This window comes from Taudactylus pleione, unplaced genomic scaffold (genome assembly GCF_031769625.1).
Source record: "Taudactylus pleione unplaced genomic scaffold, aTauple2 ptg000086l, whole genome shotgun sequence".
NCBI classification, from domain to species: Eukaryota; Metazoa; Chordata; class Amphibia; order Anura; family Myobatrachidae; genus Taudactylus; species Taudactylus pleione.
In genome coordinates, this window is record NW_028284488.1 from 33,513,505 (window position 1) to 33,541,160 (window position 27,656).

The window sequence follows — 27,656 nt, forward strand, 5'->3', positions numbered from 1 at the left end:
GAGGTGTGTAAGGTAAAGTGGGCGTCCTTATGTAGTGCAGCGGCAGCATTGTGATTGCAATGGATTACCATATTATCGCAGTTGAACTGCTTGTGTAATCGCTATTGCATTTGCAATTGTGTTCCGTAGTGAATCAGGCCCTCACTAAGAACAGAACAGCAACAGGTAAGTGGAGCTGGAAGGGATGGAATTGGATGCAGGGTGGAGGTAATTGGTATAGTTGGGGAAAGTTTATAGTATAAGGGAGAAAGTTGTGCTTTAATTCATTTTTGCCGCTTAATTAACATAAAGGGGTTTTTTTTTATTAGAGGGAGGTACAATAATGACTGTGAATGGAATTACTGTTGTGGATAAGGGAATGTTTATATGGGTGGTTGTCAGTTATGGTGAATGGGGCTATGATCATCCTCAAGTAGTTAAAGATTTTTTTTTAGGAGAGATTTGTTTTAGAATGAGGAGATAATATTGTGTGGCAGTCTCAAAACTAGTCTGTGTTGTATAGTGATAATTTACATGCTCTCTGTATTTCATGGCGGTCATTTACATGTTCTCTGAATTATATAGCAGTCAGTGTTCTCTGTATTATATGGCGATCATTCACATGCTCTTTGTATTATGTGGCAGACACAAAAATGGTCCCCGTAGAGTATGACAGTCACAGAAATGATCTCTGCAATGCATGGTGGTCACAAAAATGTACACTGCAACGCATGGTGGTCACAAAGATGATCTCTGTCGTTTATGGCAGTCACAAAAATGCTATCTGCAGTGCTAGGCAATCTCAAAAATGCTCTCAAGGAGATTGTAATAAATAAAGCAATCCAGAAGGGAAAAAGCTAAAAGGGTCAATATAGGAGGGCTGCACTCACCATAACTTGGATATTCCCTAACAATTAAAAATTTTAACATAATAATTTCAGATTTCTCAGTTCAGGATAATAGTGTCTGCACTGTTTTAATAATGGTGCAGTGATTACACGTGCTGCTGTTACCTCATACGCCTGGGTTAGGTAGGGAGTGCCGCTACCTCGTACACTTGAGCTAGGTAGGGACTACTAGGAAGTGCTGTTACCTCATACACCTGGGGTAGGGAGTGCTGTCTGATGTAGATCCTGAGCTGGGCATCGGCGTTACGCAGAGACGCTGCCATCTTACTGGCGAGAGTTCACGTCCAACTGCTCTGTATGCCCGGTAACTATTGGCGTCTATTCTGTATCCTAGCAACAGCCAAAACGCTGGCCACGCCCACCTGGCACAGTCCATACACTCTCTCGTATGTAACCTCACGGTGACTGACGTCATATGCTGGCGGCGGCGTAGCGGCGATAGGATCGTTACCGGTGTATGACTGTGACACTCGGTATCACTATTATGTATGTAGTGCGCTAGGAACAGAACATCCCCCCCATAGTGGAGCGTTTAATAGTCACGTGGGTTAGAGGGGCTGGGCTGTGACGTCACACGGCACGTTTTGCTAGTGCCCTTGCGGCTTGCTGCGGACGTTTGAGAGTACTATACTACGGTAGTATAATGTGACGTCATAGCGAGCCTGGGTACAAGTGACAGATCATCATCTCCCTACATGTCACCCCCACGGGATGTTGCTGTAAGGGCGAAAGGCCTCCTTGGCCTGGCTGTGGGAGCTGGTGTCTGTTACTGCGCCTATAGGCTGATCATGTCTGCTAGGTCCAGGAAGAAGACACATGTGCCTGGCAGCCCGAGCAGCATCCTGGAGAGAGTGTCTGGTATATCGGTCCTAGCAAGTGTACAGGGAAAAAATATAGGTGAGAAAATACATATAATAGTCTATAAGAAAAAGTATTTGGATTTATATTCACTTTACCTGTCTCATTCCTAAGTGTCTATGTTCTCAATCAGTGCAGTATTATGTAACGTTATTTATGCAATACAGCTCTATTATATGGGTAAAATATAGACCCCCTTCAGTAGATGTACCTGGAAATGACGTGGAGTGAGGGCGGAAGTGCAGTTCCATGCCCATAAAGGCCAGCAAAAGAAGAAATTTGGGTACTTGTGTACTTTATAGACTCATTGCAGAGAGAACCCAATGAATGTTTTAAATGGTACTTGTGTACTTTATGTACACAAGTACCAAAAGTTGTCCCCTCGCCACGCTTCGGGCTCGGTGGCTCACTACAAGGTTATATTGCCCCGCTATGCCCAGTTGGATAGTAGGGGATGACGCTGGACACTGGCTGATGACGTCAGGGTCCTCCCCGTGAAGGGGATTTAGACATTACCATGATTGATAATAATAATAATGAGTGTAGGACACTAGGGTTCTCTCTGCAATGAGTCCGTAAAGTACACAAGTACCAAAATTTGCAACCCGCGAGGGCACGGTTGCTTACTACGTTTGCCACACATTACTATTCCCACGTGGATAGCAACTGATGATGTCAGGGTACATCTAAAGTATAGATCCCCTTCAGTAGATGTATAGATCACCTTCAGTAGATGTACCTGGAAATGATGTGGAGTGAGTGCGGAAGTGCAGTTTCATGCCCATAAAGGCCACCAAAAGAAGAAATTTGTAACCCGCAAGGGCATGGTGACTCGCTTCACTCGCCAAACGTTACAATTCCCACTCTCTGTACACGTGGATAGCAACTGATGTCAGGGTACATCTAAAGTATAGATCCCCTTCAGTAGATGTACCAGGATGTGTTCCGGTACACCTCAGAAACTGCTTGGTCTCGTCCTCTCCTCTGGCCGACCCTGCCCCGTCTCTGCTGTTCCACGTCCCAACATATGGGAGTTAGTAATCAGGATCCATTGGGCAAGAACCTGGATAGGGTATGGCATGCCCAAATTTCCATCCCTCTGAGAGCGTGCCCAGCACTCCCGGAGATGGCTTTCCCCTTACTCTTAAGGTGGGTACACACTTGACCAGTGGTCGCCAACCTTAATTGAGGTGTGAGCTACTTGAGAAAAATGATACCTCCTGAAGAGCTACTAAAATTGTAGAAAAAAAAAAATATGGCTAATAATTGAACAATTGAAGGTCATTTCAAGAAAACGAGAAAAATATTTAATAGAAAATAACAATGCATTTAAATATTACAGTGATATCGTTGTAATTTGTACATAAAGTTTAAGAACAGGCACATTTCACTGTTAATTACCGGCTCGAAGGAGGTACGTGCAGTAGAGTAGCAAAAGATATAGGCAGGGCTGCTGTGTGATTTTCCAACAGGGCTGGGCGGGAGTTACTAGCTCTGCCGTGGTGTAGACGCCGTAGTTGGAACCACGGGGAAGCACATAGGGTGATTGCCATAGAGGCTGCGGGGGAGCGCCTGTCAAGGTCACTTCTTATTAGTTGACTCAGTACTGCAGCTAAGTAAGCTACGAAAATTAATACCACGAGCTACCGGTAGCTTGCAAGCTATGGATTGGAGACCACTGCACTAGACGACATGTTGCCCAATCCAGGGAATTGGGCAAACATATTGTCCACATGGGCAAGTGTATGAGCGACCATGTACGCTCCAGCGGGGTCATTCTTCGCATCAACAGATCGAGCTTACATGCTGCTCAATTTGTCAATTTGATGAACGACCCGTGCTTGTGGATGATGCTGGTGAACGCCATATCGTGCTGTTGTTCACCAGATTGTGCGGTGTCAAACGAACGCACAACATGTCGTTTGTCGCATTGTGCAATGGCCAGGTACACACAGCTTAATGTGTACCCTGCTTTAAAGGTCAATCCAAGTAGCTGCGAAAGGGTAGGAGTTGCTGTTGCCACGGCGTTAAAATGCTGGCAATAACTCCACATCTTGCACCGCACGCCCTATAGGGCTGTGAGCAGTTTTAAGCGAATTCAGGCAGCTGTAAAGAGCGGCAGCTGCCACGCTGACTCATGCCGCGACAGGACTTCTGCCTAATTGGATTGACCCTTTAAAGTGTAGATGCCGTGTTATGCAGAGTAGTGTCCTCTGCGGGACATTGTGCTACACAAGTGGAACGGTGGGATAGTCCCCTAAAGCTGGACTGACTTGCCCCAAGTACGACAGTTGGAGGATATAACCCACTCTGTCCCGAGTCTCCATCCCCATTGCTTTGTTCCATACTTACTCAGATGGCCACCTCCTTTTAAGTCTGTCCTGTCTCCCTTGCAGCATGAGCCATTGGGGCACGTACCTACGAGGGCTGATTGAAAAGTAATGAGAATGATTTTCTTATTCAGCATCAGATGACTCCAAAGCATATGAACATTTTTCTTTTTCAAAGTAGCGTCCTTCAGATTCAATAAATTTTTTGCAGTGTTCCAACAACGATTCAGAGATGTGCAGTAGACTGTTTTGTGACATCACTTTTAGTGTTACAGCTGCGGCATTTTTCACTTCAACATCTGTTGAGAACATCTTTCCACACAGTTGTTTTTGTGGGAATGCCCAGAAATCACAGGGCGCAAAGTCTGGGCTATATGGAGGGCGTTCCAGTGCTGTCCCATTAATTTCATTCGGTACGGTCAGTGCAACAGCAGCAACATGTGGTCGGCATTGTCTTGGAGCAAATTCCACTGTTTCTTCAGCAAATGTGATCTTTTCTTCCTTATGCCTCCACACAAATGGGTTTTCATACGTTTGCATTGTAGTCACCATTAATTGTTGGTCCACAGTCAGCCCAGTGCTGCAGGAACAGCAGAAGCATGACTTTACACGGCGAAGGAATAACACAGAATTTTTTGGGCGGAGGCAAATTCGCTTGTTTCCATACACTGGACTGTTGTTTAGATTCCGGATCTTAATGACTAATCCAGGATTCGTCACCAGGGCCGGCCTGACCTATACGCCGGGTATGCGGCCGCGTAGAGCGCCAGACTGAGGAGGGCGCTACAGCAGTCATGGACAGTGAGTTATTTACTAAACCTGATGGGCACCCTGAGGGAAAGCATGTACCGCATCGAGCTGCGCTGTCTAGTGAGTGAAAGCGCTAGGCGGCGGGCCGTGGCTGGGACTGATCCCCTCCTTCTCCAGGTCCTCCCACAGTGCGCAGCTATGCCCCCGTCAGTCACTACCCAGGCAGCAGCGCATGACATGATGCTGCCGCGGCTCTGCATTACGTGCCATTACCTTGAAGAGGTTGAGACGGAGCAGCATGAGGGGTCTGAAGGCAGTGGTAACTTATCTAGGGTGAGGGAGAGAGGGATAGACATTAGGAGGGAAGGACAATACAAGGTATGAAAGGGACAGAGGGCAATATGAGATATGGGGAAGGACAATATAAGACAGAGGGATCCAAGAGGGATACTTGGTACAGGGGGGACATATTACAAGGCAGGAAGGGGGGTAGAGGACAATATAAAATGGGGAGAGAACAATAACATGCATGGGAGGTACAATACAAGTTATGGTGGGGGAGAAGACAATTGAGACATGGGGAGGACAACATAAAACATAGAGGGGGGGGGGAGAACAATACAAGGCATTTGTGTAGATATGTAGTTGCATATTTCTGTACATGCTTTAGGTATGTGTACGGATTTTCCCACGAGAGCACACACCCTTATGTATTTCGACCACGCGCCTAAGGCGCACGCAACAGTCCCCTCGGGGCGCCAAAAAGAATATTTACTTACCTAAAAAATTTGCCTCAGGCCAGCCCTGCGTCACAATCGATGTCAGGAAATCTTGCACGATTCAACTCTTCTGTCAGATTTCTGGGTACCCACCTGGCACACACAAAATGCATTTTTAGTTCCTTTGTCACAATATGCTGAACCCGTTCAAATGAGATGCTAAGTGAAGCCAAAAGTTTGCATAAAGTTAACCTTCTGTCATCTCCGCAGCTTTGGCAATGTTTACATCTGTAAGCGCGGTGGATGGTCTCCCAGAATGAGCTTCGTCAGTCACTCGCATATTACAGTCTTTGAAGAGTCTTCACCACCAAAATACTGCAGCACGGCTAATTGTTTCTCCACCGTATGCTTGCCATAATATTTCATGAGTTTCATTTCCGCTTTTTCAATCACGCATCTCTGACGTAATCTCACCAGTCACGTCTTCCTCATCCGCCCTGACGAAACGTATGAAGATCTTCCACTTGCTGTGCCCAGACAAAGAAAACTACGGCAGTCCAACCGCAGGTTAAGACACATCGTTGTATGAGCTTCACAATAACCAGCATAGCGTTGCCACGTCTACCTATGGGACAGAAAAACAGAATCAATCTCATTACTTTTCAATCAGCCCTCGTACATTGAGAAGACAGGACAGACCTTCTAAAATTATTATGTAGATTATATAGCTTTATTATAATATAGCTTATGCAATATATAGCTTTATGTTGTTTGCGATGATGGGGGGGGGGGGCAACCTGTATTTATGCAAATTAGTATCATAAGTCTGAATCTATGAACTGTAGAGGTCAGTTTATTGGTATGTATATGCTCCCCAGCAAGGTGTTTTATGAATTATTCCTGGGAATTATGCCATCACTCCCCTGTCCTACTAGGACACTAGGGGAGGGGAACTCAGTTGTTTGTGCAGGCAGCTTTACCTATTGGGCGCCCAACAGAGCAATTCAATTGTTGCTCTGTTCAGGCGCAATAGCCGCCGGGGTCGGCAGCATTTCTGCTCGCACCCTCCTGAGGCGGCGAGTAGAAATGTGTGATAGGTCCAGGTTTGTTTGGGCACCCTAACCAGGACTTTAGATAGTCTCATTGGGCACGATAAAGCATGGGCACCCAGAAAAAATTGAATATCACACCCCAATCTCCCGTCACATTAGACGGGAGATTGGGTGAGATAAAACAATTGAATCACCCCTTAAGAAGTGTGTAGAGCTGGGTACACACCTAAAGATTTATCTGTCCAGTTTGTCTGGTTGGAACTAAAATCTGGTAATGTATGGGAGTAAAGGACAATCGGCCATTAGCTCCCAAACACTGAAACACAGACAATTGTTGCTCAGACTAATTGGTTAAATCAGTTTGATTTAACCAATTTATCTGAACAATCGTTTTTGACCATTTTTTGTCATTTGGGAGCAAATGGTTGATTGTCATTTGCTCCCATACATTACCAGATTTTTAGTTCCAATCAACCATTTGCTCCCAAACTTTGGAAAATGGACATAAACGATTGTTCGAATAAATTGGTTAAATCAAATTGATGTCGGGATGATTTGCCATTTCGTAATGACATATCGCCTACATCGCTCAGTGTGTACGCATGATTGGGCGCTCCCATGGTCTTTAGCGACGGTTGCCAGGCTTTATGTGCAGCACATCAAACCTAGCGATATCGCTGGCAGCCAGGGCATTTTTAATGAATGACAGAATGGTGATCGTTCCATCATTCATTAAAGTCGTCCAGTGTGGCCGCACAAACACTTTTCATGGGCATTTGATGTCGGAATAAATGCCCAACGCTCCAGTGTGTACTTAGCTTTACATCAAACATTAAGATTCTTTTGAGAATATAAATAGAATTGGCAAGTTATAATGTAATTTTTTTTGTGCATATGTAGCAGTAACTCATTGCAGTGTTTTGGATGTACCTTCATGTTCCTGCACGGCCAATATGCCCAAAAATTTTAAATTTTTTTATGTACAGTATGTTTGTGTTTTTTTGTTTTTTTTTTATAGACAAATCAGAAAACATCATTACAGAATCTGCAAGTAATTTGGAACCACACCATCTAAAATCATTACTTAAAATTCTTTTAACAAATTCTGATTCTGCAGTTCAAGAGTTGGTTTTGGTTACCCTCTGCAACAGTGCAGCATTTTCTGCAAATCATGTAAGTAATATCTTTTCATGGATAATAGTGCTCTCCTAAGATAGGGCCATCATTTAGTTTTGATGTGTTTGAAAATTGTCCTTTTAAAATCTAAAAAGGTTTATCTACCTATTCCCATTCTTTGACAGAGCTTGAGATGTTTACCATAGTACAGTATTTCATCTGAGTGTAAACTCCTGTTGTTCTTTACTAAAGCTGGCCACACATATTGTAAAGACATGTCATGCACGAGTTGGCTACTTTGAATGAAAATCAGGTAATGTATGGGAGCAAACTACAATTGGCCAAGTGCTCCCAAACGACGCACAAAGTTTGGTGTCCCTAGGAAGAAATGCCTATAACTGTTATGAGATTTTTTTTTAATGTAGTGTGATGACCCGGGGTAATTAGCTGGTAGATGGGTGTCAGTGGTGCAGTGTCTAAAGTGCTCAATCAGGGTCCACACATTTTCAGGTATAAATAAAAGAAAAGTGCTTTACTGTCAGCATACTGTAGAAAGAAAATAACAAACGCCTAGCCCCCATTCTGGCACGAACTAACTTCTTTGCCCCTGACTACCCTTGGGCAGCTAGTCTGCAAATAAAGTCTCTGCCTGTGTTTCTGCAGGTCTATCGCTGGCTCCAGCCTGGCTTGGCTGCCACAGCTACATAAAACACAGTCAGTCTTGGCGGCCTTCTCTGTCTCTTACAGGTATAGGCTCTGGCTTCCTTAGCCTGCAGCTTAACTCCTTCAATGTACAGTCTGAGATTTATGGTTCTCCCTGCCTCCTGAAGGTCTGGACTCAGGCCCCCTGGCCTCCAGGCACACTGGGCTCTGTAGCTGCCAGTCCTCCTTGGACTGATTCCACATGCAGCCTGACTGTAGTTCTGCCTCGTTAGCCCTCACCTGAGCTCTCTCCACAAAGCATTCCCTAGTTGTGGCAAAACTTAGTTTTTGTACTCTGTGTGGGCGGATCCTTCCAGCCCCAGACAGAATCCATGTCTCACTATCGCCATTGCTGGTGATCCTATTACAGTAGACAACTTTTTTAATTTTTTCCTGTACTAAAACACAACTATGTAGTACTGATATTGTTAGCACAAAAATGATCAATGTTTGAAATGTATTTTTGTTATCATGTGTTCTAGGATATAATTCGAAATTTGGATGGTGTTAGGATTATCAGTGGATTCCTTTCAGACCCCAGTCCAAAAATAAAAGTGAAAGCTTTGAATGCACTCAATAACCTGAGTATGAACATGAAAAACCAGGAACAAATAAAGGTGATATAGTTTATAATTCTCTAGTAGTCCCAATAAATACATACTGCAGATGATCTAGCAAATTTTATTCTTTGTAATTCCATATTTGCATCATTTCATACCTGAACAGCAGCTGCCTATTTAGCAGTATTTATTGCCTATTTTAAGAACATACAGTATACTATCTCAATATTTAAACAGTTTTAATAGCTCATGTTTTATATGGTTCATCCAATGTTCTACCAAAGAGTTTGATATTTGGAAAAAAAAAATAAAAAATCCCCAATTAAATATATGTTACAGTACATTTATTTAGACTTCTCTTTAGTGTCTACAGATAACATTACTGTATTTTCAATTGTGAAAAATATCTATAAAAAAAAAAAATGTTTAAGTTAAATTAATGATTTTCTTTCTCTTGATCAGCCAGGTAACTATTATTCCAAAAGTTAGCAAAAATGTAAACTTCTGTGTAAAATTACAAAGAACACATAGGGCTGAATTCAGACCTATACGCACCGGCAAAATCGCATGTGTAGATCTGGTCCTGCGTCTTCGGACACAGTGCGGCTGCAGACATCAGGTGGGTGACAGTCTGCAGTCGTTTGGGGGCAGGGAAATGGGTCATTTCACAAAACGGGGGCGTGTCAACCCCGTTTTTGAGGTGTGCCAAAGCCAGTGTCTACATCATCGGATTGGCCTTGGTAGCGGCCTTGGCCTTGGTAGCGGGACATTCTGAGTAATCCTAAGGTTACTCAGAATGTGTGATGGTCACGATGGTGATCCATTGCCGAGTCTTCAGATGCATGCAGCAGATATGAGAAGACACAGGTGGGCATCTCCATTCAAAAAGACAACACCTGCATCATTTACATACCTTCTCTGATCCGCTGCTACTGAAAACGCAGTATGGATCACTCCTGCGTCCACCTCTGACTGAATCTGTATAATATGTATCGTGGACCTCGATCTTTGGCTCACATGGGCTATTTATTGGTGTACCTAGTTTGTTATGTGATTATATTGCTGATTTACTAATGTCCTTATTTGTTGACTCCTATTTATGGCTAAATGCTGTTCTTGTTTTAGTTGTTTACTCTACACACACTGTGTGGGTGAGCACTCTGCGAGCCTGCCTCTCATCCCCACACTATATGGTAGGGAGTTCTGAAGGAACTCGCGCTCCTAACTCATACACTAATTGAACGTTTTCTAGTTCCATAAAAATCTGTAACCAGGATTTTATACTTATACAGTTGAGTTGCTCTTTTATATCAAATCTGTGGTTTACATCCTAGTATTCATTCCCTCAAACCTCCCACCCCCTTCCTTTTCCTTTCCCTAACCCCCTTATCAACATCCTTTATTTATATGTTGCCACAAGGGTTCTGCAGGACAAGTACATGGCTTATAAACTTTGCTGCATCAGCTGCCATAACACTCAAAGAAGCAGCAGGGTGGCCGAAATCAATGGTTAGGTGCCGTTGTGGGGAGTATGCGGTAGATGATAGTATACTGTAACTATGGGAAGGAAGAGCACACTGGGAAGAGGGCCCTGCTCGTGAGAACTTATATTCTAAGGGGGAGGGGCAGGCAGACAGGGGTGACACAGATGGGGTAGACACAGGCCGGCCCTAGACCAATTTTTTTGGTAAGCAAATATATTAATTGGCACCTATCAATGCTTTGGCCGATTTTAATAATAAATGTACCTTTCACTTTCAGAATATATATTTACTAGTTGTCCCAACCTACCCTGCTTTTCACATCCACACTAATGCATAACAATTTCTAATTCCATACTAGCACCTGGAATCCTTACACTTTCTAATTAATGTCTGGACATAGAAGAATCTGGTCAATTATTTTTCCATAATAATTCCTTACACCCCTTCATGCATCATGTTAAAGCTGTGCACTACCAAATGACACTGACAACACTATACTGTACATTCATTAAAAAATAACCCATGTATACCATATTAATGATTGACTGCCCATAGCAAGTCCCTTGTAGACTTTGAACCAGGGACAGACAGGAAACATTCTGGGTATACTCTGGCCGGTATATTGGCCAATCAATTGATCCACCAATATATCTGCTGCCCATCGGCCAGTGTGTACCAGCGATATGTCTGTGAACGACATAGTTCACAGACATATCATTAGCTGTGCTGCACAGCCGATGGACAGATATATCTGCAGACATATCGGTCTATTAGCAAGTGTGTACGGCGATCAGTCGATTGCCTGTAAACACGCAGTGGCAGCCAGCGGACCCATGGAGAAATAGACAGATGATGGTCGTTCAGTATATGTGAATGACCATCATCTGCAGCTATATCTGCAGATCACTCAGTCTGATGTGGTGTGTACCCACCTTTAAGGACAAAAGTCAGAAAGTAGTGTCACGCAGGCAGTACCAAAGAGATTAGCAGACCATTATTGTGTTCAGAGTCACAACAACAAGAGGCATTTTAGGGACCTATATACAGTACAGGGAGCATACCAGGGAACAAAATAGAGAACAGAGCATCCAAGTGACTTACTTTCAATACTGTGAACATTCTTGTGACCATCATGAAAAAACACAATACAGACTGCACCCTATTGACCACTATACCCACTCTCTCACACACAAACTACTTGTTCACGGCTACACTCAGTGTATGCAGACTGAAACAATGAGCTCATGGCTCACAATGTGGGAAGCCATATTATCAATTTGACCTCTTCACTCAGTTGAGTTTTTTTAGGACAGTATGCAGTCGCCTGTGCATTTAAGTGGGACTGTCCGATGTGGTTTAGATACTTGGTTTAGTTAAGGGCTCAAAGTGCACATGTATATCCTTACACCAAAGATTCCCAAACGTGCTCCTCAAGGTTCCACAACAGTTCAGGTTTTAGAGAGATCCATGGCTGAGCACAGGTGGTTAAATCAAATTGACTGAGGTACAAATTAAGTCACCTGTGGTCAAGCATGAATATCCTTAAAACCTGTACTGTTAGGGTGACGAGGACAGAGTTTAGGAACCTCTGCCTTACACCATATCCACTTCAACCATGTTTCCTGCATTGTGTGTAACCCCTAATTGCTAAGCAATAGACACAACTCTTAATAGGAATCTGGGGGAACACAACGGAAGGACGGACCATTGGGGTTCAAAGGAAGATATGTGACAGGGTCAGCAAACATTTACGGAGGTCAAAGACTGAGGATACATACAAATATTTATATACATAGATACAGATATATAGGTCATGAGAGATATATATATATATATATATATATATATATATATATGAGATATATAGGTGAAAGGAGGATAGAAATGAATGATGGAAGAGATTACATGGAGATGGAGTGCAGGAGGCAGGACTCTGCACTGTGACCATAGGCTGCTCTCCTCCTGAGACCCAGGGTCCTTGTGAATAAGCTGCTCGTTACTGTCTGTTTGACCTCAAAGCCACCAGAGTGGGAAGAGTATTAGGCAGCATGATCTCTGTGAAGTGAGCCATGGAGCAGTACCAGTAGCACCATTTTAATGAGCTGCAGCTGCCAGACGAGTCCCAACAGTCACTGTCCGGGTTCTGCATGAGAGCCCTCTGGGATCAATTGTGAGTGACTTAGTAAATTCCTCACATACCGTCCTGCCTGGTCCGCCCCTGTGCAGCTCACTTTCCTGTTAGGTAGTGTCACATCTGAATGCCGGTGTCTGGCTGGTGATCTGTCTGTTGCTAGCTGCTGCTCCTCAGCTTCTCGGCCGGCTCTTCACACTGACAACCTGTGAGTGCTGCAGCGTGACCCTATGACATCACACACTAGCGCGCTGCCAATACACGAGCAGAGGGGGAGGCAGGGCTGAACGGCCTAGTTTCTTTGTATCTGCATTGTGACTTGTGGGGCGGGTCTGCCGAGCAGCGGAACAGACAACAGGGCTGCTGTGCAGGCTGTTTTGACAGTGAGTGACATAGTCTGCCTGGCGCCCGTGGCCCGCCCAGAGATCAGCTGCTGGCTGCCTTGTTGTTAAATGATAAAGTAGCATGGTCACGGCCAGGGCGCCCTCCACTATGTGGCGCCCTACTCTGCTGCGTACCATGCGTAATTATAGAACCGGCCCTGGGTAGACAGTGAGCATAGGACAGAAGGTTAGGATTAGATGTGGATGGCTTTGATGAAGAGGTGGGTTTAGAGAGCCTGTTTGAAGTTTTGTAGAGAGGTGGAAAGTCTAGTAGGGAGAGAGAGGGAATTCCAGAGGTAGGGATCAGCACATGCAAAGTCTTGTAGGGGGGAGTGGTAAAAAGTAATAAAGTTGACAGGAGAGGCAGAATTTATTTGTGAAGCGAATAGGGCGGGCTCGAGTGTGAAGGGAGATAAAGTCGGAGATGTAAATGGGAGAGGTATGGGTGAGGGCTTTGTAAGTGAGTGTGAGAAGCTGGGTACTGAAGGGGAAGGAAAGCCAGTGTAGGGCCAGTGTTTGGAGAGGAAGATGAGCCTGGCAGCAACAATGAGGACAGATTGGAGAGGAGAGAGGTGGGAGTCAGGAAGGCCAGATAGGAGGAGGTTATAGTAGTCCAATCTGGAGATGACCAGTGAGTGGATGAGGAGCTTGGTGGCATCCAGGGTTAGAGAGGGTCTGATCCTGGAAATATTTTTGAGATTGAATTGGCAGGACCACAACAGGCACTGAATGTGTGGTTTGAAGGAGAGGGAGGGGTCAAGGAAAACTCCAAGACAGCGCACTTGAGGGCTAGAGGAGATGGTTACTTAGGTTAGTCTCTAATGCTATGCATCCCAGCATGCCGTTCCACAGTTCTAGCATGCAATAATAGCAGAACTGCGTCAGGGCATGCTGGGATATGTAGTTCCACAACAGCTGGGTGCCTGGAGCTGTGGAGCCGGCCAGTTGTAGTTGAGGCCAGCTTCAGCAGCGCAGCAGACATAGGCGCTGTGAGTCTACCATTACCAAGCTCACAGCAGATACCTGGTTATACATGTAAGCAGCATTTGGATGCCAACCAAAGCGCAGACTTGTCCCTAGTGACACCACACGTTAAATGAACCATCCTCTGGTTAGTCTAACTAAGGAGGTGTGAGTAATCTGCATATCTTTTCAATGTCCAATATTTGGAAGGAGATTGTGACACATCTTTTATACTCGCATCACAGAGTTTGACTTCAATTAACCAGTGACTGCTCAATTGTTTACTAACCACAGCATTTGGTTGCTTTATGCAAATAACTGTGTTTCTTGAAGACTGCTATTTATACTAACATTTTTTATGAGACTTGGAATATTTATTAAAATGTGGGTTTACAAAAGGGGAGATGTTGCCCATAGCAACCAATCAGATTCTACTTTTTATTTATCTAGTACCTTCTAGAAAATGATAGCTATTTATTATTATTATTTATTTATTAACAGTTTCTTATATAGCGCAGCAAATTCCGTTGCGCTTTACCATTTGAAACAACATTAATAGAACCAAGACTGGGTTGTAAGAGACAGACCTAAAGGTAAGAGGGCCCTGCTCACAAGCTTACAATCTATAGGGAAATAGGTGTTGATACACAAGTATAGGTGCTACATATTGCAATTTGGTCCAGCCAGATTGCAGATGTTCTTGGTGAGCTGTATGATCCAGTCACACAGGAATGTTGGCCTAGGGTTAGGAGGATGTGAAATTGAAGAAAGAGAAAATATGTGAGGACTGCAAGAAGGGATGTAATTAGATAAGGTAGCTATGAGGGTTGTGTAGGCGATTCTGGAATCTGATAAGCTTTGTCTGAAGAGGTGAGTTTTCAGGGAATGCTTGAATGTTTGGAAACTAGCGGAAAGTCTTATTGTGCGTGGGAGGGCATTCCACAGAGTGGGTGCAGCCCGAAAAAAGTCCGGTAACCGAGTAATGCGTGGGGATGAGAGACGCAGATCTTGTGCTGAGTGGAGAGGTCGGGTTGGGAGATATTTTGAAATGAGTAGGGAGATGTATGTTGGTGTGGTTTGGTTAATAGCTTTATGTGTGAGTGTAAGTATTTTATATTGAATACGGTAGAAGACCGGTAGCCAATGGAGGGACTGTCAGTGGATCAGCAGTAGATGAATGTTTGGCGAGAAAGATCAGCCTTGCAGCTGCAGTCATAATGGATTGTAGCAGCAAGAGTATGTTTTTGGGAAGACCAGTAAGCAGACTATTGCAGTAGTCAGTGCGGGAAATAATGAGTGCATGTATTTAGAGGTTTTGCAGTGTCTTGTGTAAGATATGGACGAATTTTTGCTATGATTTTGAGACAGATTGAATGTGGGGAACAAAGGACAGTTCATGGTCAAGGATGACACCTAGGCAGCGAGCTTGTGCGGTGGGGTTGATTGTCGAGTTGTCAACAGTGATAGAGACATCAGGTTGGTAACTACTATTGGCCGGTGGCAATGTAATTAATTTTGTTTTAGATATATTAAGTATGAGGTGGCGAGATGCGATCCAAAATGAAATGGCAGAGAGACATTTAGTAAAACGGACCAGCACAGATGGTGACAAATCTGGGGAGGATAGGTAGATCTGAGAATCATCCGCATACAGCGGATCCTGAAATCCAAAAGAGCTGATTAGTTTGCCGAGAGAGGTGGTATAGATTGAGAAAAGCAGAGGACATAAGACTGAGCCTTGCCGTACTCCAACTGATAGAGGTAGCGAAGTGGAGGTAGAATCAGTCATCTGTCTGTTACAATGTATTGCTGACAGAAAGTTTTGAGTCCGAGGCTCAATGAGAGTGACATAAAAAGTAGATATTAGGACAGTGGGGGAAGGGAAAGAACTGGGTAAGGATGCTACTGCCCAGTGTGTGTGCAAGCACAGTGAACTGAGGGTGAGCAAGCTAAAACCCAGTCCCTACCCCCAGATAAAAAAACAGTGACCAGAGCAATGTGTGAGGCTCTGTGTCCACAGGCTGTCTGTTGCAAGTGCAGTGCAGACTGTGGACCTCATTCAGAGCCGCTTGCAAAATGCGTGCGCTCGCTCTGAATGAGGGCGGTCGCTTCTCTGTAAATAGCCGCTCGCTAAGCTGTGAGTGACCACCCACAGCTTTAGCGATCGGCCAGGTTGATGGTCGCGATGGTCAAGACCATCGCGACCATTGGGGCTTGCGACAAGACGCTTGTGGTAGGGTCTCGTCTGCCACAAGCCCCACTGAGCTTTCGGGTCTAATAGAGTCGGAAACTCACCACTGACCTCACAAGTGAGGTCAGTGGGGCCGCCCCCAAACGGCAGGCGTTCCTTCGGGAACGCCTCCGTTTGGCCAGCCACTCCCCCACCCCGCCTACAAAACGGTGTGAGCTGTCGATCACCATCGACAGCCGTCCCTTTGTAGTGAGCCCCAGAGCGACGGGGCTTGCGCACGCGCAGTGCCTCAACATTGACCCGCTTGCGAGCGGGTCTGAATGAGGCCCCGTGTCTTAGGAGTGGGAACCAAACTATGCCTGTGAGAAAGAAAAATACCTTGAAGCTGCTGGATGCCGAGTGATAGTGTACGGGGGGTGGGTCGTGGCTGTGCCTACATCCCCTCTTGGTCAGACGTACATTTTGCCGCACATGGGGCTTTGTCCCCTGACGAAAGTGGTACGAAACAGCTCGGGTTTTGAGCATGGCTCCCCGGGTCCTCTCGCTGTTAGAGGCTACATGCACTGGATGATATGTGCTGAGTATTGCAACTTTTTCTCTACATAATATGGCTTGTATAAACCCTGTTGGTATTTATCACCATTAAACATTTTTATTGTTTTCTTCTAAATGGTGTGTTGGATTTAGTCCTCGATTTAACTGGAATTTACTATATATATTTAGGTAATTGGTCCACTCCTAAAAGAACAAGACAAAATTTAAGTCTCTGAAATGTTTGTTTCAGTTTAAATAAACAAGAACGTAAGATTTTCTGATTATGTGATGGCCACACTGTTGCTAAAAGTGATTGTTTTGTTACTTAGGAGTACATAACTGAAATATGTCAGGATATCACAGCATCTCCAGTGAATTCTGAAGTCCAACTGGCTGGTTTAGGGCTGTTTATTAATATGTCGGTCACTGATACCTACCATGACAAGATGGCAGAATATATCCCCAGCTTTCTCTCTTTACTGGTGGAGGGAAATGAAATTACAAAGGTAATTCTATTTAAATATTATATATGTGCTAGTTCAGACATACACTTTTCTATCTGATGTATAGTAGAAACTAGGTTGCTTATTACAGAATGTTGCTTTACATCAGATAGCAAATGTCATGCAGTACCAATAGTTCTGTAGTAAACCTGAATATTTAATACAGGCACAGTTTTGTGTTTGTGTCTGTATGCAGATTCAGTAGCATCTTACATTTAGGACTTCCTACCCTGGGAGGCAGAGCAGGTGGGCAATCTGTGGACAAGTGCCATAATAGCTTGTTCACATAAATGCAACAGAGGTAGATCTGGACGGAATGGGATTGAAATACCGGCAGCTGTTCAAATCCGGGCTACGGGAGCCCGAAGGCTGAAAACACCTACAGGGGAGGTAAGTACCCTAACCCTCCCTTAGTGGTGCCTAAACCTAACCCCCTCCTTCCCGCACCCTAAACCGGGGGGGTCCCCAACCTTCCTCCAGTGGTGCCTATCACTAACCCCCCCTCTCCTAACCTTCCCTGGGGGGTGCCTAAACCTAACCCCCCCGCGCTGCGGCTCATACGTACCTGCCTTCGGTCTCTTATGATCGGGATGCCGGCTGTCGGGATTCCGAAGCCAGTATCCTGATTCGTGTAGAGATAGCGGCGTAGGCATTTTGCCCAACTGGCAGGATGCCGGCGTCAGTATATTGACCGCTGAGTTCTTAACTACATCCCATCTGGACACACACACACACATGTGCCTGTAAGGAATACCATCTCGTGCGTGTACAATCCCTGGTGCAAAGTATACACTGATATGAGGATGGTTGGCTGGCTGACACTTCTGATCGCTCCTAGACCACTCCCACTGATTACATGTGTTTTAAATTTTACACCTAGCACAAACCAAGGTGTACGCCTATGTTACTGTTTTCCCCTGAAGTACACCTAATGCATATATTACTATTGCAGAGCTGGATCTTTAGAAGCACTTTGCTTACCATACACAATATAAATGTGTGGGGTTTTTCATACATTTTCCCCCTGAATATTAAAAAAAAAAAAATAGGTTATTTTTGAAAATGTTCTACTCTTAACAACTTGCCTGGCGTGGTTACATCAGCTGCCACCACCCCAGAATGGGCTTTCCCTAACATGGTCGCATCTGATGCATCCAGTCAGTAACACCCACTAGGCGGCAGCCACCTATATCAGAGGGACCAAATGGGTCTTCTGCACCCCTTGCTCCCCCTCCATTGACTCCCTACCACTGTTGGCCACAGTGATTGGGAACCCCGACGGCACCCCTTCCCTTGCGTGGCTGCTCATGTGTCCCGATCACTGTGACCAGCAGGGATCGGGAACGAGCAGCCATCTTCACCACCTTCCAACGGTAACTCCACTAGAGGCCACAGCTCATGGTAGCCATTGCTGCTGCTTTGTCCCCGGGCAACTGGCATCACGCCTACCTGCCGCTGCTGCATGGCAGCGACTCCACTAGAAGCGGCTGCCGCTGTGTTTCTGGGCAGCCGGCATCACTCCGACCCGGCACTTCCAGAAGCAAAAGCAGGATTTGCGGCGGCTGCTGTGTGTCTCTCCGGTCAGGAAAGGCACCCCCGCCCCAACCTTCCCTTCCGGCTTTTTTAATTTTCTCCGCCTCTTTCCCTGCCTCTGTCCCCCATTTGCAGTGTGTGCATAATACTGTATGTATGTGTGATATATAGATATATAATTATTATTATTTTTTTTAAATGTCACACACTCCTATATACATACACACACTATAATAGAGAGAGCGAGAGACATACATACACAGACACATATATTGCCACTGGGCTCCATTTGCAAACATTTGTGCCACCTTTGCAATAAAATGGTATGTGAAATCTAATCCCTGCAGGATATTCCATGGTCAGCTGTAAGTGTTATTATTAGAAAGTGGAAGCGTTTAGGAACAACAGCAACTCAGCCACAAAGCAGAAGACCACATAAAATCACATCGACTGCTAAGGCGCATGGTGCGTAAAAGTCTCCAACGCTCTAATTCCATAGCTGAAGAGCTCCAAACTTCCACTGGCATTAATGTAAGCACAAAAACTGTGCGGCGGGAGCTTAATGAAATGGGTTTCCATGGCCGAGCAGCTGCATGCAAGCCTCACATCACCAAGTCCAATGCCAAACGTCGGATGGAGTGGCGTAAAGCACACCGACACTGAACTGTGGCGCACGTGTTCTGTGGAGTGACGAATCGCTTCTCTGTTTGGCAGTCAGATGGAAGAGTCTGGGCTTGGCGGATGCCAGGAGAATGTTACCTGCCTGACTGCATTGTGCCAACTGTGAAGCTTGGTGGAGGAGGGATAATGGTATGGGGCTGTTTTTCAGGGTTTAGGCTAGGCCCCTTATATCCAGTGAAGGGCAATCTTAATGCTTCAGCATACCAAGACACTTTGGACAATGCAATGCTTCCAACTTTGTGGCAACAGTTTGGGGAAAGGCCTTTTCTATTCCAATATGACTGTGCCCCAATGCACAAAGCAAGGACTATAAAGACATGATGGGGCCTGATTCAGAGCCGCTCGCCCTGAATCAGAGCGGGTATTTTTACTTATTTTTTTTCTCCTGCCCACCCACAGCTTGTGCGAGCTGGCTGGAGATGGTCGCGATTATCGCAACCATCGTTCTTGCGAGGAAACCCTGTGGTAGTGTCTCAGCTCTCGCAAGCCCGAGTGGACTTCCTGCTCTAATAGAGCAGGGAGTCCACTACTGACATCACGAGTGATGTCAGTAGGGCCGCCCGGGAACGCCTGCGTTTGCCTAACCACCACCCCTCCCCGGCTACAAACCGGGGCGAGCTGTCAATCAACTTCGACAGCCGCCCAGTCTTGTAGCGAGCCCCGGAGCGACTGAACTTCAGTCGCTCGCTGGGGCTCACGCATTCGCACGTCGGAGGCAGCGCATGCGCAGGGGGCAAACATTGACCTGCTTGCGAGCGGGTCTGAATCAGACCCATGGTTTGATGAGTTCAGTGTGGAAAAACATGACTGGCCTGCACAGAGCCCTGACCTCAACCCCATCGAGCACCTTTGGGATAAATGGAGATTGCTAGCCAGGCCTTCTCGTCCAAAATCTGTGCCTGACCTCATGTATGCTCTACAGAATGAATGTGTACAAATTTCCACAGAAACACTCCAAAATCTTGTGGAAAGCCTTCCAAGAAGAGTGGAAGCTGTTATAGCTGCAGAAGGGGAACCAACTCCATATTAAAGTATATGTATTTGAATACAATGTCATTACAGTCCCTGTTGGTGTAATGGTCAGGCGACCAAATTCTTTTGTCCATAGTGTGTGTGTGTATATGTATTATATACATATACACACACACACGCGCACACCTGCCTCTCGCTCCCTCTCCCCAGCTAGTACAGGGCATAATTCAGCAAGGATTGCAAAACTGCACGCAGGCAGCTTTGCAATGCGATTCTTGCGATCATGCAAATGTACGGTGTATGGATACCCCCTGCTGCATTTGCGATCCCTCCATCGCAGTCCTAGGATCACCATTGCGTCCATCAGTGGTCGGTCAGCTGAGTAAGCCTCAGCTTACTCAGGCTGGCTGGCAAACTGCGTACGTCCACGCAGTCTCTGGGCTGGCCACTCCCAGAAAACAACCGCCAGCCGAACCCGCCCATTAAATGCCTCTGCCTTTCAATCAGGCAGAGGCACTCAAGGGCTAGTATGCGTGTTAGCAGGACCCATTCTGCACACTCGCAGATTGGGTCCTGCGCAGATTCCCGATAATCGGGAATCTGCGTTCAGCAGTGCCATTGTATCGACCCAAAGGTCATGGTCAATAGCATAAACTGGAATATGCCTTAAACAGTTGCAGGGAGGACCATCAACAGTATCCGGAGCATCAGCATGGGCACTGATAGCAAATAGAGATTCCAGCCATCTTATTCATATACCATAAAACTTAAGTATTGCATTTCTACCAGTATAGGCATACTTCTCATTGCTCATAGTATTGTTCGACGGGAACACCCAGTTGCAAAGCAGGGGCCCGCAGGTTTATTTCAAGACTGTGCCATACACACCTTCCCCAACGTTAAAGTGTTAAGCACATATTGCCTAGTATATCGGTCTAGAAAGTATTCATCAAGAATTCCAAGAAGATAGACTCAAGGGCTTCCCTAGAATACAACTGCCCTATATACAGTGCATCTGGAAAGTATTCACAGCGCTTCACTTTTTCCACATTTTATGTTACAGCCTTATTCCAAAATGGAATAAATTCATTTTTGTCCTCACAATTGTACACACAATACCCCATAATGACAACGTGTAAAAAGTTTTTTTTGAGATTTTTGCAAATTTAACAAAAAAAAACCAAAACACTAAGAAATCACATGTACATAAGTATTCACAGCCTTTGCCACGAAGCTCAAAATTGAGCTCAGATACATCTTGTTTCCACTGATCATCCTTGAGATGTTCCTACAGCTTAATTGTCTATATAAAGGTCTCACACTTGACAATGCATGTCAGAGCACAAACCAAGCATGAAGTCCAAGGAATTGTTGTAGACCTCCAAGACAGGATTGTCTCGAGGCACAAATCTGGGGAAGGGTACAGAAAAATATCTGCTGCTTTGAAGGTCCCAATGACCTCAGTGGCCTCCATCATCCGTAAATGGAGGAAGTTCGAAACCACCAGGACTCTTCCTAGAGTTGACCAGCCATCTAAAATGAGCGATCGTGGGAGAAGGGCCCTAGTCAGGGAGGTGACCAAGAACCCGATGGTCACTCTACTCTGTCAGAGCTACAGCATTCCTCTGTGGAGAGAGGAGAGCCTTCCAGAAGGACAACCATCTCTGCAGCAATCCACCAATCAGACCTGTATGGTAGTGTGGCCAGACGGAAGCCACTCCTCAGTAAAAAGCACATGGCAGCCTGTCTGGAGTTTGCCAAAATGTACCTGAAGGACTCTCAGACCATGAGAAACAAAATTCTATGGTCTGATGAGACATAGATTGAACTCTTTGGTATCAATGCCATGCGTTATGTTTGGAGTAAACCAGGCACAGTTCATCACTAGGCCAATACCATCCCTACAGTGAAGCATGGTGGTGGCAGCATCATGCTGTGGGGATGTTTTCCAGCGGCAGGAACTGGGAGACTAGTCAGGATAGAGGGAAAGATGAATGCAGCAATGTACAGAGACATCCTGGAAGAAAACCTGCTCCAGAGCGCTCTTGACCTCAGACTGTGGCGACTGTTCATCTTTCAGCAGGACAGCGACCCTAAGCAACAGCCAAGATATCAAAGAAGTGGCTTCAGGACAACTCTGGGCTCTGGCTGGGCCACTCAAGGACATTCACAGACTTGAATCTGATTGAACATCTCTGGATAGATCTGAAAATGGCTGTGCACCGATACTTCCCATCAAACCTGATGAAGCTTGAGGTGCTGCAAAGAGGAATGGGCGAAACTGCCCAAAGATAGATGTGTCAAGCTTGTGGCATCATATTCAAAAAGACTTGAGGCTGTAATTGCTGCCAAAGGTGAATCAACAAAGTATTGTGCAAAGGCTGTGAATACTTATGTACATGTGATTTCTTAGTGGGTTTTTTTAATTAAATTTGCAAAAATCTCAAAAAAAACTTTTTACACATTGTCATTATGGGGTATTGTGTGGAGAATTTTGAGAACAAAAATTAATTTTTCCATTTTGGAATAAGGCTGTAACATAAAATGTGGAAAAAGTGAAGCGCTGTGAATACTTTCCGGATGCACTGTAGATGATGATCCACCCACACCAGAAAATACAAACATAGCTATCAATCTACTGGTAAAACCTAAAGTGGAATTTACTTTATGAAGAAGCAACTCTAAATTGAGTCAGGATGGGCAGGAATTTGAGTGATCGTCAACACACATGCCATTGTCAACATACCTGAATATGTTACATGTAACACTACATGAGCAATATCTCATTTGTATTTGTCAAAACCTGTATTGAATTCTGGAGTCTGTGCACTCCTGGTCAGGCATCAAACATGTGTACCTTGGATTTGAAGTTCCTATTTGTGGGCGTATTTTAGTATTTGGTCATTCTAGAAAAAGAAAAAAAAAAATTCTTCCCTCGTCATAAACATTAGTTAGAATTTCTCACATTGAGGTGCCTGTACTGTGACGGTAGAATTTTGTTTACCAATAAGCAATTATTAATGGCCACAAAATGCAGGGTGCAAAATACCACAACAAATGATTGATGATGATGTGGCCGTCGCGATGGACTGTAAAGGCCTACTGATTATCACAACTACTGACCGCATATGTGGTCGTTGCCTGACAGTGCTACTGGTACTTTGACAGATTTTGGAAGAGGCACACTGTAGAACCGCTCAGATTGGACATAGTTTAGGAAAGTGGTGGGAAATAAGCGGCCATCCAACTTCTGTTGAACTACACATCCCAGCATGCCCTGCAACAGTTTTAGCAAGGCCAAACAGTGAATCTGTGGCAGGGCATGCTGGGAGGTATAGTTCTACAAAAGCTGGGGGGCTGCTTATTGCCCACCCCTGGTTTAGAGTTTATTCAGCCTGCTATTCTTTTTTTTTTTTTTTTTCACCCAGTCATTTTCTTTTGTCCAGAAATACACATTAAAGGTTCTTGTGAACATGTCCGTAAATCCTTTGATGACCACGCCTCTGCTTGCTAGTAAGGTAAAATGTTTCTCATTGTTTGGTATGAAGCAGGTTCACTTTGTAATAACCATGTTAGGGGTCTATTTACTAAGCAGTGTTAGGAGAACCAGTGAAAGGAGATAAGTTACCAGCCAATCAGTTCCAAACTGTCATTTTTCAAACACAGCCTGTGACATGGCAGTTAGGAGACAAAGTGAAATGAGATAAGGTGCCAGACAATCAGCTAAGTAACACGGCTTCATAAATAGACCCCTTAGTCTCATAATGAATCTTTTGAAATTGCTCTACTATGTAGAAAGGTCACACTGTTCTTAAAATAGATTTATGGCATCCACACAGGGCCATTTTTCTCAGTCTTCCAGCCTTGGGGACTACTAACTGTACATCTTTTTAATATATTTTCCTCAAAACATACAGTAAGATAGTAAATTACTCCAACATACACATTTCAGCAGAATGGACTAATTACATATATAAAAATTTTATTTGTCCTTAATTTAAGGCACAATTTTATTGTTGCAGTAATTACCCTTTAGGAGCTTCGTCATTTTACAGTACTAAAAGATCACTATATGAATGAACAGTCTTGTAGACTTATGGGCTGGAATTCAGTTCATATACAAACAAGTGATTGCTGCCAGGAGACACGTGTTACACATAAGACAGGGGTGGCCAGGCTTTTGGTCTTGTTGATCTGCTTTCAAAGCTAAAAATCTTCCGTGATTTACCAAGTATCTACATTTGCGCAATCCCGAAAAAGGGGGCGTGGAGTGTCAAAAAAGGGGGAGTGACCTCGCAACAAGTGGTGTGGGAACTGTCCCGCCAAAATCACACAATGCTTCCCACAGTAAAAAAATTCAAACACATTGGCCCCCACAGGGGAAAAAACACACACACACATACATTGGCTCTCACAGCAAAAAACCCAAACAATGTCCCCCCCGCAGGAAAATACAAAACATTGTCCCTCACATAAAAAAAAAAAAATTGACCCATCCCCCCACCGAAGACTGACCTGTCAGAGAGAGAGGAGTTCCCAGTCCCTCCCTACCCTTAAGGTGCATACACACTAGACGATATGCTCCCTGAGCGATATCGTCTAGTGTGTCCCCGGCAGGCTGTGCTCAATGTCGTTCATGACATTGAGCACAGCCGCTGAACGATATCATTAGCGATATCGTTCAGCGCCGGGCTCTCTCACCCATTCCCTGACATGCAGCAACCTGACGAGGTCGTCAGGTTGGCCTGCATGTCAGCGCGATGAACGATGATGACGAACGACCCGCGGGAACGCGCGTCGTCGTCATCGTTCATCTTTTTTGTGTTAAAAATGGACGATAAAGTGGATGACTGAACGATAACGATATCGTTATCGTTCAGTCGTCCACTTTAATCGCCCAGTGTGTACGCACCATTAGTCGTTGGCAGCAGTCTCAGTGCAGGCCCTCCAGTCTTCATCAGTTACATGTGACAGCCCCAGCCAATAGGAATCAGCCTGATTCTTATTGGCTGATAGCTGACCTTAGAGATTTACTGTTTCCATTCCCATCTTACCACTCCAGTAACACATTAATCCTTCACCTCTATAGTAAGACATTACCCTCCCTCATCTGTGTACTAACACATTCCACTCCCTCACCTCTGTAGTAACACATTTCCCTCCCTTGCCCATGTTGTAATAGTCGACATTCCCCTCCCTCACCTGTGTAGAAATACAACCCCTCACTCACGTCTTTAGTAACATATTCCCCTCCCTCACCCGTGTTGTAACACATTTGACATTTCCCTCCCTCACCTGTGTAGTAACACATTCTCCTCCCTCACTATTCAAATAGTGGAGCCACACCAACTGCCAGTGATGTTTGGCAGCACTTGGAAAGACAGTTGGTGTTTGTCTCATCGTGGCTGTAGCACAGTTCATATTCAGTCAGTCAGGACATTGCACAGGGAGAGGAAACATCTAAGCCCTTTTCACCCCCTTAGGAGTCGAATTTTCAAAAATCCCTGCTTAGTGGATACCTACATCATGGAAAGCATATACTCCCCGATTTTCAGGTTTCTAGGTCCAGGGGTTTGGGCTGGGTGTTGATAGTCACAGGACATGTCATTATCTATCTACAGTATATTGCTGTCACAGTGATAGCCTCAGCTTCACCTGGCTACAGCTTCATTTCAAGGCAGCTGAGCTAGCCAATAAGAATCACCCTGGTTCTTATTGGCTGCTGATGGATACCTGACCACAAATATGCATGGCAGCTGCAGCTTCAATACTCCCACCTGTGATTTCGGCGCAGCAGCCAATAAGAATCACATTTGATTCTTATTGGACGCTGCTAACTGCTGCTGGACGGGCCAACAAGATCAACTGGTGGAGTGTCTGCGGTCGACCAATCAATTGATGCTATGGCCACGTCTGACCTAAGACTTGTTGCCATCTAGAATAGTGTTCACCATAAGGGCATTATAATATGACCTTTATATTCGTTGGGAAGTATTTTCCTGCCAAGTGGTGGATCACTGCTTAAGCACAAATTCAGATGTTATAAAGCAGGGTCAGACAAATCCTGGATGCCATGAGGTCTATTGGTAATAACAACCCACAAAAGCCCCCCTGGTCTGTGCCCGCCCCCTCTGTTCTTAAGCTGCTCATCCACTTAACGATGCGGGAGACGACGGCACGATTACGACGCCGTCGTAGTCTCCCCCGGGGTTAACTGCATACACTGAACGGTCAGAGTATGCAGATCAATCATCCCCGAACATGGCAACCAGACGTCAGGTTGACAGTCATGTACGGGCGATGATTGATGTTAAAAACGAACAGCGGGTCATTTTTAACCTTTTGCTGCCTGATTTGCGGGTGATTACCAAGCGATGGAGCGATAACGACAGTAGTTATCGCTCCATCGCTAGGTTTAATCGCCTAGTGGATGGGCAGCTTTACTCTGGAGACAGATAAAGTGCAGTGTCTGGGAATGATTAAAGGCATTTAGTGTATATCTCCATCACCCACCCACATCTCCCATTCTGACTGTGGTACCAGTTCAAGAATACTTTTTACTGGTACCGCAGTTGAGCGCTATGTTTTCTAAAATGTTGGTACTTCATTATTTACTATTGGGCTATAAAATAATTTTCAGCAATCATATGAATTTAGATACAAAGGGGTTTTTGCCCATAGCAACCAGAATCTAGCTATTATCTTCTAGACGGTGCTAGATTAATATCTGTTTGGTTGCTGTGGGCAACAACTCCACTTTTAAAAACCCGCACTTTAGTAAATATATCCCATTCATTACTTCTTGGTGCAAATACAAATTACACTAATGTACGAGTCTGTTGTATAATGGTATTTTGAGCAACTGGAACATAAGTGTATTAGGAACAATAAGTATACATCTTCTCTTTTCACAGGCACAACCATCATTGACCTCAATCTTTGGCAGCTTCATGAATAGTGATATTCTTATCAGAGCACTGACCTTTACAGCAAATCTTTTTGAGAATTTAGGAAGAGAACACCACTGTCACTACAGTAATGACTCATTGTATGCTCTTCTGTTTGGAGATCCAGCTCTGTTCCAGAGAAACCTGGCACCATTATTACTTCATCCTGACATAGAAGTAAAAGAACAAGTCACTAGAGTTTTCTCTAAACTCCCAAAGACTGAAACCTTTCTAACTTCATAATGTGTGTGTGAATGTATTAATGTTTTAATGAGATATTTACTGCAATAAACTAACGTTATACAGAATGTAAAGAGTGGTGTGGTATTCTTAGTACAGGACTTGCACTTTTGCTTCACA

The 27,656-nt window shown here is 44.8% G+C and overlaps 2 protein-coding genes across 4 annotated transcripts in view; one reads left to right on the forward strand and one right to left on the reverse strand.

The window, feature by feature from the left end:
• FBXL13 (F-box and leucine rich repeat protein 13) overlaps positions 1-1,391 on the reverse strand; it is a 252,029-nt gene extending 250,638 nt beyond the window's left edge. Inside the window, exon 1 of the mRNA XM_088468829.1 lies at positions 1,073-1,391. Within this exon, the coding sequence (XP_088324955.1) occupies positions 1,073-1,150 (78 nt within the window). The 5' untranslated portion in view covers positions 1,151-1,391. The remainder of the gene's footprint in view (positions 1-1,072) is intronic.
• ARMC10 (armadillo repeat containing 10) lies at positions 1,279-27,598 on the forward strand. 3 transcript variants are annotated; one of them, XM_088468833.1, is made up of 6 exons: positions 1,279-1,784; positions 7,615-7,769; positions 8,897-9,031; positions 16,990-17,166; positions 23,778-23,867; positions 27,264-27,598. In XM_088468833.1, the coding sequence occupies exons 1-6, from the start codon at positions 1,583-1,585 to the stop codon at positions 27,537-27,539; spliced, it is 1,035 nt and encodes a 344-aa protein (XP_088324959.1). In that variant the 5' UTR covers positions 1,279-1,582; the 3' UTR covers positions 27,540-27,598. The 3 variants fall into 3 exon arrangements, with proteins under 3 accessions (XP_088324959.1, XP_088324961.1, XP_088324960.1); XM_088468834.1 differs by having other exon boundaries at positions 1,283-1,784; positions 23,796-23,867; XM_088468835.1 differs by lacking the exon at positions 23,778-23,867.
• Positions 27,599-27,656: the final 58 nt, after the last annotated feature.